Source organism: Lacerta agilis, chromosome 5, assembly GCF_009819535.1.
Source record: "Lacerta agilis isolate rLacAgi1 chromosome 5, rLacAgi1.pri, whole genome shotgun sequence".
Lineage (NCBI taxonomy): Eukaryota > Metazoa > Chordata > Lepidosauria > Squamata > Lacertidae > Lacerta > Lacerta agilis.
In genome coordinates, this window is record NC_046316.1 from 44,264,929 (window position 1) to 44,279,388 (window position 14,460).

The 14,460-nt window shown below is 45.0% G+C and overlaps 1 protein-coding gene across 3 annotated transcripts in view; it reads right to left on the bottom strand.

The window, feature by feature from the left end:
* The window catches only part of GRK5 (G protein-coupled receptor kinase 5), a 148,007-nt gene extending 138,888 nt beyond the window's left edge, over nucleotides 1-9,119 (bottom strand). For 2 of the 3 annotated variants that reach the window (XM_033149527.1, XM_033149528.1), the window contains exon 1: nucleotides 8,705-9,117. In XM_033149527.1, coding sequence (XP_033005418.1) covers nucleotides 8,705-8,756 — 52 coding nt within the window. In that variant the 5' untranslated portion in view covers nucleotides 8,757-9,117. Of the gene's footprint in view, nucleotides 1-8,704 lie in introns of all 3 variants that reach the window. The other variant, XM_033149526.1, reaches the window with a different exon arrangement.
* Between the last annotated feature and the right edge of the window lie 5,341 nt (nucleotides 9,120-14,460).

Sequence of the window (14,460 nt, forward strand, 5' to 3'; positions counted from 1 at the left end):
AATACTGTACAATGAAACCTGTGATACGGTAAAGCGTTTAAGCTATCTTCTTCTTTGGAATTTGTCCTAACACTATCTAATCTCCAAGGGATGTGTAAATCCCTGTTTCAGGAAGCAATTATAACCAGAAAATATTTCTCTACTGTAGGCAAATCCTTCCATTTTGTGATGGAATTCCAGGTGTTTTGCCAGCTGTGAAGCATCAAGGCCACAGTCCAACAAAGTGCAGGAAAGAGCATGGATCTGCAATCACCTGGCGATTCTGCTGCATGGCTCAAATGGGCAAGCTGCTTTCTGATTAAAACTGGCTTACCTCTTCAGCCTTGCAAGTAACTGCAGGAGAAATATCCTTTTTTTCTTTTTGCCTTGACGCGTGATTGTCCCTCACATGCACACAAATGGCTTTGCAGAACTGCAGGCTTTTGTGCCCAAGCCTGCAAAATGTATGCCAACAGTACTCCACTGTGAAGTACTTGCAGGAGCCTCACACAATTTACAGTAACCTGTCCTCACACAAGATGTTGGCCAGGGTGGGGTAAACATCACATCTGGCAAGCAATTTGTAGTGCTAGATGACAAAGAGTCTCAGGATTTTGGGGTGGGACTCTGAATGTATATGCATCTCATGCCAGCTGAGTCAGTCATCATCTCTGATGGGAAAAGGGCCCAATTTTTATTATTATATTCGTTTCAGCTCTTGTGGCTTAAAGGCTAACAGATTTATGATGGCATAAGCTTTCATGGACTACAGCTCACTTCATGATGAGATGATGCCATGATAAATTTGCAAGTCTTTAAAATGCCACAGGACACTGTGTTTTTTGGTGGTTTTTTGCTGCAACAGAATACGGATGTTATTACTTCATTTCAGTACTTGCAGATTTAAAACAGCTTCTTCAAAGGGTGAAGTTTTGAAAAGAGGGAAAGCTGGCACATTGGGGACTCCTTTACACTGGAAAACTAGATGCTAGACAGAGATGGGCAGATATCGATTCATCCAGACCCAAATTTCATTCTTATCCCCTTTGTTCTCACTGCCACTTCCCCAGGTAAGAGATTTTGGATCCACTGTACTTACTGTGGCATTGATGGGCATAACACTGCACAACACACCATACATTTAAAGCACCTTCCTCAATAAAAAGAATAATGGGAACTGTAGTTTCCCCTTCACAGAGCTACAGTTCTCAGCATCCTTAAACCACAATTCCCAGGATTCATCAGGGGAGTGCTTTAAACATATTGTGTTTATGCAGTCACAGCAGCTGCATACACATGAATATATACATTTTTCCAAACACCAATTTGTGGGAGCAATTTCTGTTCTTAGCACAGTATGTGTAAGCTTGCTTGTGAAGAGGGAGAGAAGCTGGCACATCAGCTTCCAGCACAAAAGGAAGACACGTCGACGCGGTGAGGTAAGCAGAAGCATGTCTGTTGCACTCTATTTTATTAGATAACATTTAATGCCATTCGACTAGAACTGATCTTTTGGCACCTACTAAATATTGCGCCATCTTGCATTACGTCGGAAAGGCGTGGCCCATGCATATTCCAATGCCATGGAATAATGCAGAGCTGTTCCAATGGCTGGTCACAATGCTACACTGAAGAAAGGGCAATCTACAAGTTGTGAAAGGCGCCACTCACACTGACAAAGGGAGCCCTTTTCCCTTTCAGAACCTGATGTGTAAAATGAACGACAGGCATCATCCCAGCCTCTGTAACTACCTGCACTCAAGACACTTTCCCACTCACTGCAGCCACACAATGCCATTTTATCAAGATCAAAACAGCCATCTTCCAAACCAACTCATGCCCAAGGGCTCTTGCAAGAAAAGTTGACTGCTGGCATGGAATACATGCACACTATCAGGCTAACACAGCTTTCACCAACCTGGTGCCTGTCAGATGCAGCTGGACTCCAACTCCCATCAGCCCCAGCCAGCCTGGTCAATGCTAGGGATAACAGGAGTTGTAGTTCAAAACATCAGGAGGGGTCCAGGTTGGCAAAGACTGGACTAGCAGTTTGTCCCTTGTCAAATTAGCCATTGGAGAAATAGCCCCACAAATCCCAATTCGACGTATGATATCCAACCCACTTGTAATGGAAGGAGGAGCATCAAATTGTAGTGGTGGAATGAAGGCTGCCATCTTGCTCCTTGGGAAACAAGATGAGCAGAAGGAGTTGCCTTTCCCAGAGTCAGATCAGCGGTCCATCTAGTATTATCTACTCTGACCAGCAGCAACCTTTCCAAGTATCAGGCAGATCCCTCCCAGCAGCAATATATGACATCCAAGTTTAACTAGAGATAGTGGGGGGTTGAACTTTGGACCATCTGCATGCAAAGCATTTGCTCTAACCATCCCTATAGGACATGCAGACTTTAAGGTGGGAAGACATACTCCCTGTTACAGAGAGAAGGGACTTAAGAGATGACACTGACTCATCAAAAGGCAAAGCCTGGTGTAGCCTGGGCTAATTTCATCTTGGAAAGAAATCTGCTGGTGCAGCTGTCCCCAACCTGGTGCCCTTCAAATATGTTGGACTACAACTGCCATCAGCAATCTGGAGGAGTATCAGGTTGGGGAAAGCTGAGCTAGTGTCACAAAGCCTGGAGATTCATTGCACAGGGAGTCAATTGCCCAGAAACCGATAATTTCCTTTCCTATAACCCATTTTCTAGTTTAAGAAGTATGACGGCACAGCAAAGGCACAAGGTAGGAACTGTACTCCTAGACTTTTTCCAGGCTCTTCCATTTATATTTACTACACGGTTGTTTTTATTTAACATTTTAATTCAAATGTTTTATGGGATTTCAGTTCTTTGATTTTCAGTTCTTTTGATGGCCCAAGGCACACATCAAAGATGAGGATATTTGAGGATCAGAAAAAAGAAAGGGGGGGGGATCTATTGCATGATACCAAAATTTATCCACATTGAAAAGTTACTTTCCAATTTCATTTTCCATACATTGCATGGATTTTCATTAGTTAAAACAAGAATGTAAACTTCTCTGCAGAATGAGACACCTCATGCTCCATATCACTTTAACAATCTACTGGTGTTACACTCAAAATGATAGCAGCATGCAAATTATTGTTCCATTACATCAAGATTAAACAAACCATTGATGCCAAATAAGGCATCAATTTCAGTGGTATTCACCTTTGCTAAGCAGGGCCTGTGGTATTCTAGAGCCTGTTTATTTCAGTTCTAGATTTGTTAATTTCAGTTCATAAATAGCAATTAATGTCTTGGAACAAAACAGGTCACTTTGCTATTTCCAAAACAAAAAACATTGGCTTGATGACCCTGTCCGGTTTAAGTATTAAGAATTTATTTGCAATTGAAATAATGCTATTTAGGTACCCAGAAGACATGAAGAAGTAGAAGTGTAATTTTAATAACATTGTGTTTTGAGGGCATGCAAAGTTGCGGTGGGGGGTGGGGACAGACTTCCCATCAATAGAAACAATTAAGTCTTGTCTGTTACCTAACTTAAATGTTAACGCATCTTCCCAACCAGACATTTGATACTACAACTCCCATCACCCCCAGCTAGCACAGGAGCTATACTCCAATACAGCTGGACAGCACCAGGTTGGAGGTTGAAATATGGGAGAGGCTCTGCCAGTTAGCATGAGATCTTTCCTAGCCCTTGCTAAAGACTTTTGGCTTCTGCTTTACCACTGAGCTGCACCATTTCCCCTTCATGCACACCAGCGATTAAGCTGCAAGAAAAACAACAAAGCAATTTTGGTGTACAATACATTGAGATTTGTATTTTGGGAGATGGCTTCAAGACGTCACTTTATCAAGTGAAGATTCCAGTTCTGGTGATGCTCCTACACAAAAAGGTATGCTGTGAACTGGCTCCAAGTCCTTCTTAAGCTGTGGGCAGAGTCATTCCTGCAATAGCTTTTTGAGGCTAAGCCACCAGCAAACACATTAAAAGGTTACAGCTGAACACCTTGCCTGGGTAAACTTCCCAGGACCAATCCTATGAGCAGTTTATAACATTTCACTCGGGAATGCTTGTGGGAGGATTTCCAAAACTCCTTTTGTGTGCACATCAGATCACACAGAATCGTTTAAAATCAAGAGATGCAAAACAGAGAAATGTTGCTCCCCCCCCCAAAAAAATATACAGAACACCAGTTCTTTATTATCAAAAACGAAAAATTATACTCACATATGGTTTTGGCAGTGTAGCAGAGAAACTTGGAATTTGTTAGTTATAGCAATGCTTGAACAATATTTTGTATGGTATGAATTATCCCTGTTGATTTTGGTATAATAATAAACATCACATTTATTTAATAACCACAATTTTAAACCTCCCTTTATTCCATAGTAATCACAGAGCAGTTTATGGCATAATATATTAAAATTATATGCAATGTCAATAGAATACCACCCCCCCCCAAAAAAAAAAAATCTTGTGCATGCCACATCATCAAACTAGGCAGGCCGGCTAACTTTAATGGACAAATATACAAAGCATTTTCCTTCAGTTATCTGGATTCTTTTGAACAATATAATACTTCACCTAGGAAGCAGAAGCCATGGCTGAAATGGTGGCAGATTTTACTCTATTGCTACATTAATCTTCTGGTCCACTTCCTGTTTGCTGTACTGACACTGCTTTCAGCCTGTATCTCTCATTTCTGAAACATCAAGGCCTCCACACCAAGCTGTTATCTGAAGTGTCTGGACGTAAGTCTCTTAGAATGTAAAGGTTTCCAAAATGCCATGACATAACTTGGGTTATTCTTAACCTACGTATTTGACCTTTGTGATTAAGCTTTTCCAGAATTGTTTAAGTGTATCCCACCACTGGACAACCTGAATGACTATTTTAGCACAGGGCGAGTGTGCATATACCAAAAAGATCAAGCAACTGAAGTTCGCAGTAGAAATGTTTCCTCTAAAATGTAGATGGCTGAAGGTCCAGATACCGAAAAATAACCATGGTTAAGGAAAGAGACTTTCCGAAACTAAATGATTTGCAACAAATATTTTTTCAAAAGTAACTTAGTTATTAATATTCTGCAAAAGGCCACAACTGAAAACAGAGTCACATCATTGCTCCATCTAGTTCAGCACTGTATACTGAATGGCAACAGATTTCCAGGGGTTCAATATATCCCCCCCCCCCCGAGATGCCAGGTTATGCTTTTTGCATGGAAAGCATGCTATCAATCACCGATCTACAACTCTTGCTTGTTATTTTTGTGACGGTGTATTTTGCCGGCTATGTTGTTTTTTATTTTAAAAAAAAAAATTGTGGCTTGCAAGTTGTGGCTGAATGTTTGGTCACAGGATCAGAAGAACAGTGGGGAACTCAGCACTGCTCTTGTCACCGAATATGATTTGTGTATTGCTTTGCTTTCTGGTGACAGTACAGCTCTCTGAACAGATTTTAAAACCGCTGGCTCAAGGGGTACATTTCTGCACTAGTCACGAAGAACATTCGCAAAGGAGTGACCAATCACAGATTATATGCAGAACTACAGGCAATACTAATTTGGAAAGGAAAATATTGGCTTGAATTTTTGGAATATTAAGGCAGGATTCAGGGAGGATCTGCATTAAAGCACCTCCCATGTTCAGTTGGAAGGTAAACATCCAATAGCTATATGGACACTCATTTCTACTAATCTCCCCCTCTTGCCAAAACTATGTCTATACTTGAGGTCTATTTAGGGTAACATTATTATGTAGTGTCTTCACCTGTCCTATGTCGCAGCTGAAGTATGTATTATTCTGAAATGACTAATGCATGTTATCTTTGGGTTTATGGTTATGTTTTATTGAAATGTGATCTGAACATTCAACAATTTTTTTAAAAAAAATAGCCAAGACTAACATTTGTTGCCCTACATTGTGTCCATTTGTTGAAGAAAAAAAAAGTAGTGGAAAACCAGTGAAACCTCTGAAGAGCCATGAATTACAGACAGAAATAGGCTTCCCTTTTTAAAATAAAAAAAGAGAGAGAAGCTGATAAGTGATGGATTGCACAAGAGGAACCTATTCCAAATTGAACATTTCATCAACGTTGGGTTCTGTTTGTTGAACAACTGATGTGGATTGAAAACGTCTTGAGCAGACAATTTTGTATGAACGTTGAAACGACAAACAGACCAATTTAAAGTACTCCGCTACAACATATCATTTTGTGCACTCACAGCGGTGCACCATTGTTACGTTTCACATTAAAAATTATAAAGTAAAATGTTACGAGTCGCAGAAACATTCCACAATATGAAAGATGGTAAAATAAATAAATAAATACACGCAATAACTGAAGCCGGTTGGAAGAGCAACAGGAGAATCTAAATCCATCACCAAAACTCATTGGAAGAAGAAAAGCAGGAAAGAAACAGACACACATTAGAAATACGTCTGAAGAATGTTCAAGTGTCTGGCTTGTTATGATTACAGGTTAGAAAGTTGCTGCATAGAGAACAAAACCAGTCATGTGTGAATCCTCCTTGAGCCTCTAATAAACAGAGGCACAAGTCTGTAGCAGTTTAAAATGTGCAAACACGGCTTCATGCTTTTTCTAGCGGGTGGGGTGGGGTGGGAAGAATCCTCATAAAGCATCCATGTGAGAATTGTGGGGGCATTTAACCTACCCTTGTAGACGAACCAATACCTTCAAGCAAAGAAAACAACTGCATTTCCACCTCGCCAGTCGAACCAGCAAAAAATTGATCACAAGTACCGGTACTTTTTCTGAAACCTGCAAAAAGGTTCCAAAGTTTTCCCCTAGCATGCTAATGTTCAGCCACTAGATGGCTCATCACAGATGTTCTGGGACCATTTCTCCCTTTAGCGTTTGCTGGGTAGAGAGAGAGAGAGAGAGAGAGAGAATGTGCTGCCTCTTTCATTAATACTAACAGTGCCTTTAGAAAAGCTCTTAGTGATATGCAAGGATTTTTGCCAAGTTTCTGTTGCGAACAATGTCTGTTTCTCCTCTCAGATCAGGCATGTTATTCTGTCCACATTTCATTACCAAAAAGAATTAGTGGCATAGCTCAACATTTATCTCAACATTTATCTCCTATGTTCTTACATAATGTTTATATTTACTGGGTAATCAATTGCGCAAATGCACATTGTTCTCTGGATACTATGGGAGGTGTCCTCGTAAGAGTTTCACGAGGTTCAATATGAGAAGTTAGACGAGACATGATGACCACATTCATAAAATTTGAAAGACCGCCTAACACAGCCTGTGCGGTAGGTAACACAGGGACCATCTCCCTATAGGCCCATCCCAACCGCTTATGCAATCCAGACCACAGTCTGAAAATTAGTTAGGGGCCATTAGATGCATTTCTAAATGGATCATCTAGCGTTGAGGGTGGGACGTTTAAATAATCACAGTGTGCTGGTGAGCTCAGAGGTAAGGAAACAAAAGACTAAAGATTAAAGCACCCCACCCACTACCTGATTAAAGAGCACCAGGGATGTGGCACAAGTGGAAAATGAATGCCTTGGGTAGCTTTGAGCAGCTGCAATTGTTCCCTCGCTGCTCTCCCAGATAAAGAACACTTTCCTTCACCTTCACTGTATATTAGGAGGTGTGCATCAGCCTAGGAATGGTCATAAAAGGTAGCACACAGGACCTGCCTCTGGTTCTGACTGGGGGCGGGGGGGGGGGCTCTTCATTCATCAAATGGTGTGAATGAAAGCTTCAGATACTGTACTGCAATCCTGTCTTCGAAAGGCAAGCCTTTCAGATGTAACTGCCTCTCTCAGAGGATATCCTTCTCTGAAAGGTTGGGGTTAGGCTGAGCCAAAAGGGATAAAAGGAAAAAAAGAAAACATGCTGTCATTCAAGAAGAGAAAGCCACTTCCCCCACCTAGATGATGCGAGGCAGTAAAATAGATGGGGGGGGGGGTGTTCCCAGTGATGGAACTGGCGATGGTCATAAACCCAGGAACCATTTGGAGCAGAGATGGATATCATTCCTTCCCTACAAGCAACCAGACCCCGCCTTTTATTTTGCAAATTTTAAATTATACACGCACAGACGTATTATAACAGCGGCTTCTGCAAAGAAAAATCGAAGCACCCCCGAATCCCTTCCTTTTAATGCCATGCCTTCTTTTGCATCTGTTGGGGGGGGGGGGCTTTTCCCATGCCAGCGAATTTGCCCCTCACAGAAGTCTACTTGCATCCATTTCTCTCCTCTTCGTCTCCGTGGAGAACACCCCAAGAAAGCCCTTTGCCGACTAGTTTCTGCACACTCCCCCCCTTACGTCAGCCCTCCTAATCCAGACACATAGAGCCCCCTCCCGGCTCCGGAGCCAGAAGTTGTCGCTTCTGCGCTCCCCGGGAGCGGATGCGTTCGCAGCTGACCTTTTTTCCAAACAATACACGCCGAAATCACACCCGCACGTCTGGAGGGGCGAGCCCGGAGGGGAAGTTTCGTGGCGTCTCGATGCCGCCGAGCTGCCCACCTCCGCGGAGACTCCGAGAGCGGCAGGCGAATTCCTTCGAAAGGTGCGCGTCGCGCAGAGAGGGCTGCCAGCCTACGCGCGGCTCCGGAGGGACGCCCCGCCGCCACCATGCGCGCCTAAGCCTCGCCATCCCCCCCTTTGCCCCACCGCGCAGGGCGAGCCATCGCTTCGAGGGAGGGTGAAATGCGGCAGGCGGAGGAGAGAGCGCGAGATGGATGCTCGCTTACCTTCGCGGGCTTTGAGCAGGACCGTGTTGGCCACGATGTTTTCCAGCTCCATTGACAAGCTCCGTCAGGGCGCTGCGGCGAGGATGTCAATGGCAGGAGGCGCGCCCGGGTCTCTCTCTCTTTCTTTCTCTCTCTCCGCTCCGCTCGTGGAAGGAGCAGCAGCAGCAGCAAGCAAGCAAGCAAGCAGCCCGGTCCCGCCGTCCGTCCCTAGGGCATTCTTTCTCTTCCTCCTCTCGATCCCTCCGTCGAGCTGCCTCCCTCGGCGAAGCGCCGCTGCCTGATAGCTGGCTCACTCTCCACCGTCCAGCCCTCGAGTCCCGTCCGCGCACCTCCCTCCTTACGTCTCTCCCTTACTCCATTCTCCGCGCCGACAGGCAAAGCCCGCCCTCCCGACTGCCTCCCCTCCTCTGACGGTGTCAGGTTACAGACGCTTGCTGCCTCCCTCCGCGGGGGTGTGGCACGGCCGAGCTAGTTCCGCAGGATAGCGCAGGCGCCGTGCTCCACAGCTGGCTCGCACCTCGGCGCCCGCCGAGCCGGGCATGCTGGGAGAGGTAGTCTTGGGGCGCTTCGCCGGGCCGTGCGTTTCCCGCGCGCGCACGCAACTGGCCGGGGGGGGGGGAGCATGGCGGGCGGGCGAGCGCGTGTGTATCTGTGTGTGCGTTTTGCAGCTGCCTTGTGCAGTTGGGAAAGGAGACGGGAAGCGGCAGAGCGAGCGGAAATGGTCTGGACTTGCAAACTCTGCTGCATGCTGCGCCAGGGAGGGTGGACCGTAACGATTTTTCTGCAGGTTGTGTATCAGCTCCCTCGCATTAGCGACATAAGTTGCTGGTGAAAATATTGCGAGCTCGGATGTCTGCTGCCTGCGATGCTGCTTTCCTTTGGCTGAACGGCAACAGGATTGAATGGAAGAAAGAGACATAAACTACTTAAGATGCAGGCTGCGTCTCCTTCTTCCATACAATTTTGTTGCAATTGTTAAATAGATTCTGCTCCTGCCGTGCATTTTATCATATTTGCGTCCCAGTCTCCAAGGAGTTCAGAGCAAGTGGCTGTGGTGTAGTTTTTACTGGGAACGGCAGAACCTGTTGAACTACTGGCTGAAACACGGTTGTGAAGCCCAGTACCATTTGAGTGACAATCCTGTCTCCAGGTTTGCTGTTTGGATAGGAGATCGAATCAGGATAAACGCAACAACAAAGTTAACAAGCGTTTCATATGACCAGTCCTAATAATTCTGAGTTTATGACTGATACTTTAGCCCTATATATAAAACTATAACTCTCTGTTACTTTCTACTGGATAGGATACATGAATTGGGAAGACACTGAAAGCCTGTGGCTTCTTCCTAAACTGATTTGCTAGGGACTAGTAAACCCCAGTGAACAGTGGGACTTACTGTACTTGTGACTTAATGAACGTGCATTGGATTGTACTGTGTGATGCACACTCCAACAATGAATTGTGGTTTAAGGAGGCTGCAGTCCTCACTTTTGCTGGATTGGACGCCTCTGAGGAAAAGAGACTGGTTGCAGATCCATCCTTGGCTTTGGTCTTACCCCACAAAATGTCCCATTTTAGGTCCTTACATCAGCTAGGGCTGACAATTTCTGCTGGTGGTAGCTTGACAGCAGCCTGCATCTGGGGGTGGGGCGCAGGGGTGCAGAGGGACTTGCGCTTGATGGAAGAGAGAAACCTTTGCCACATCCTAACGCTTGGCAGAAACACAGATAAGGGGCTAGGATTGCTCTGTTAATAGAGATCAAGCCCCTGTGACTTCAGAGGGAGTTATCTCCAAGTCAGTGTTCATAGGATCAAGGTTGCATATTAAACAGGTAATTTGAAAACTACAGCCCAAATCGGAGCTGCCTTATCATCTTCTTCTTTGGCGATCACTCATAGCCAAGTAAGATTGTCTTCCATAAACACGGTTTTAACAATGAGTCCGTAAGGTGACTGTGGAGGCCAATTCTGGACCCACACGTCCTTCCACAGCCTTATACACTTCTACTGAATAAGAGAAATCCCTGTTTCCAGTATGGATGGCTATGCATTTTCTGTGATAGCCGCAGGGCATTGGTGTTTTTGAAACATGGACAAACAGGCCTTGATAGAAATGCAGAGGCTTTTCATTTGCTAAAACATGTGAAGCTGCCCTCGTTCTCAGGTGGAGTGATTGAGAAATTATGATCTTACTGAAATAAAGCAGTGGCATTGCAACCTGGGCAGCCATAGGTATGCAGTCAGAACCCTCTTACTTCAGAATAGTTTCACGGACTATGACAAGGGTTAGGCAGCAATTAGTGGGTTAAGAGCAGAGTGTTTACTAGTGCAAGTGCTCCTCACTGGTCGTTCTGTAAGTAGCTTTCCTCTTGGACTCTCCCAATATGGAGTCTCCTTACTAAGTAGGGTGAATCACATGGACAGGGGCGTAGGGGGCGGACCGCCCCGAGTTCCACTCTGGGAGGAGTGACAAGATGACCTCTGCCTCCCCCCAGCTGTAGAGTGGCCAAGGGTGCGCGCTCGTGTGGCATCCATATGGGCATCTGTACAGCCGCCGCACACGAGCGGCAGCCCGTACGGAGTGCGCATGTACAGCATTCTGTACGGAGTGCGCATGTGCAGGGTGCCACACATGTGCAGTCCATATGGGGTGCCGCACATGCACAGTCTGTACGGGCTGCGCCACCCCAGGTGCCAGAGAGGGTTCCTCCGCCACTGCACATGGAAAACTGCTTTGTTTTTGCTTCTGCACGGATCACACGGAAGCAATTTTCAGTGGCCTCCGCGCAGATAGGAGCTGCAATATTTGAATCGGCCCATAGTTGTTTCCCCTTGCTGATTAGCTCTTTCCTGTAGAAATTTAAGACTTGTTTACAGTAAGCCCCTTAAGACATGAGAGGCCATTATGAGATCTCATGAGAAACACAGTTCAGATGCTTACTGTTTGGAGACAAGCGTATCCAGAACTTCTGTCTCTTCTCCGGGGTGATTAATAACATCCCTTCAGCAACAGCCGTACTAGAAGTCCAGTTAATTGACCACAGCAATCCCCCTGGTAGACCTTGAGTTGTGCCATGGTGCCACCTAGTGGCTTATATTTGGGGTGAAGAAGACCGGCTGCGCCCAACCTCTGTGGCAAACGGCCTCCATGTCTAGTCATGAGCATCAGGCAGTGCCACTCGGGTGCAAATGATGGAGGATATGCAGCAACCTGTTGCCTGGTATGGTTCATGCTCTGGTCAGGGAGCAGAGGTGAGATGGTGTGCTGCCCTGACTATGGCAGGTCTGCCTGCTCTTGGGCAGATATGCTACAAAAAAAACGATTGCCTGCACCACAGATTAGGCACTTGTGCCTTAACCCCAAATGATGTCACTTTCCCCCAGTTTTTCACGTTTTGTCTTTTTATTTTACAAGTTCTGTCCCTCTCCATGGCCCTATGGAGCCCTCAGTGTATACAAACATATAAAAATGCATCTTTATAAACAGCTAAAGTCAGATAGACTTTTTACCTAGTGTGGTCCATGGACCAGCATGCTGTACCTGGGTATGGGAGAGCTGCCCCATCTCAAACAGTTCAACAGCAAGTGCCCATTTTACAGTCCAAATGCCCATTTTACAGTCCACCAAAAGGCATTGAGTGCTGTCTCTCTCTTTTTGACGTATTTTTCCAACAAGCATTTTTGGTTTGTCAACTTCTCTCTCTCTCTCTCTCTCTCTGTGTGTGTGTGTGTGTGTGAGAGAGAGAGAGAGAGAGAGAGAGAAACAGAGAGAGAAACAGAGAGAGGAGGAGGAATCCACCCTCACTGTGGGATCACTATTTTTAATGATACATCAATGTTGAAGCCACTAGTGTACTGTAATCCAGAGAATACTAGTCCTTATCTCTTTATAAGATGCACAGTGTATTTCTCTCAAGGAAGCTTATTGGTTATTAGCTGGAGTTGGCATTTTTAACCACAGCTCCCAATGCATTCTCCTTAAGACCTTTTCTCTCATGGAACTGCATAGCAGTAGCTCGTGTGATTTCAGAAGAATACTAGCTTTCCATTACGTTAATGGAAGACCACAGGCATGACACCACAAACTGCATTTTGAGGCTTGGATTGTAGTCATCTGTTGAACCAATAAAGTCCGTGGAGTTAATTGCTAAGTATTTGTGTAGCATTTTTATGTTTGTGGAGCATTTTACAATCCTCTTCAGTTGTTCCTCATAAAACACCCACAAGGCAGATGGGGATGGAAGAGAATTTTTGATGGATTTGCATTTTTAAGTGAACAGGCCTAATTTGCACTTCTGGGGCTGAAGCATGGATCAGAACAGAATGAGCCTTCAGATTCTGCGCTTCCTTGAATTCTGCGATATTCTTGGCTCAAAAAAGTACCATATACATGTGTGCGCGTGCATATTATAGGATAAAATAGTTTACGAGTGGCATACATCAAGATTAAATACATATCTAAATGTGGATTTAAATTTGGTTTCGTATGAATTTTTTATTTCCCCATTACTGCAGCTCTGTAACAGGAAATAGCGCATCAGCTGAATTTCATCTGTCTTGCAGAAGGAACAGGGAGTTTTGTGTGCCTGACAACGTCAGGAAAGAGGCCACAACCTTCAAAATGAAATGGGAATAATAGCCTGTTAACTAGGAGCTACATAGTAGCCACTTGAGAGTGTGATTTGCATATCACAGTTAAGCCTGGGGTAACTGCTCTCTGCAATAGCTCAGAAATCTACGAACAACTTCATCCTGCACATACTTACATGGAAATATCCAATGCTGTACTCGCACAAGGATGTTCATTCAAAAGGAGTTTTGCGTCCCTTTCTGCCCACTGCATTTCCCTGTGCCCTCTAAAAGACCTCTTCTGAACAGACTGTGCATGTTGCCTCCACCTGATTTCCCCCTTCTCCTGTGGCACAGAGTAACTTGTCTGATTAAATAACAAGTTGTTTTTCATTATTCTTAATATAGCGGTATCAGTATGCACAGCAGCTTACAGGCTACCAGAGGACAGTCCCCTGCCCCAATGACCTTACAATCTAATATTCCTCACCAGGGAACCAGCAGAGGAAGCGGAGGCAGCGATAAATGCCTTGATGAAGCCTCCTTGTGGATGGCGACGAAGTACCGGTAACTCATTGATGACGCTGGCTCTTCCCAAATCAGCTCTTCCTCAATAACAGAAGCGCTAACACTGATCGTGCATGCAGATGAATGCTTCCGTAGCCAAATATTTAAATATTCAATTTCAATATTTGCATAAAGGATCTGAAATAAAATGTTTACTTGGATCCGATAACTGTTTCAGGTTCTGCACTAGGAGGCGGTACGGCTTTGTGCATATGGTTTGTAGAATTCAGCCACAGCATTTCTGGCTAAAAGAATCTTGGGTGGCAAGATGGGGAAGACCCAGGGTTGGGCTTGATGGGCCAATGGTTTGGCTCAGATTAAGGCAGCTTCACGTGCTTCATATCCTGGAACATTGGCCAATCATGGCTGCTGGGCTGGAGGACCTGGTCTCTTAGCATTACCATCTGTTTGCCAGTTCATGAGAGCCAGAGTTTGCAGACCTGCATTCTAGGCGGCTGTCCCACAAGTATAGAATTTCTCTCCCCCACCCCTCACTGCCCCATGCTTGACAAAGGCTAGGTAATGAAAGTGCTGTTGACAAATAATTGCTCTTGGTGGGGGTGCGTTGACAAGGTTGAACTGGGAGAGGGATGCGGATTTACAGTGATGTACTAAATGTT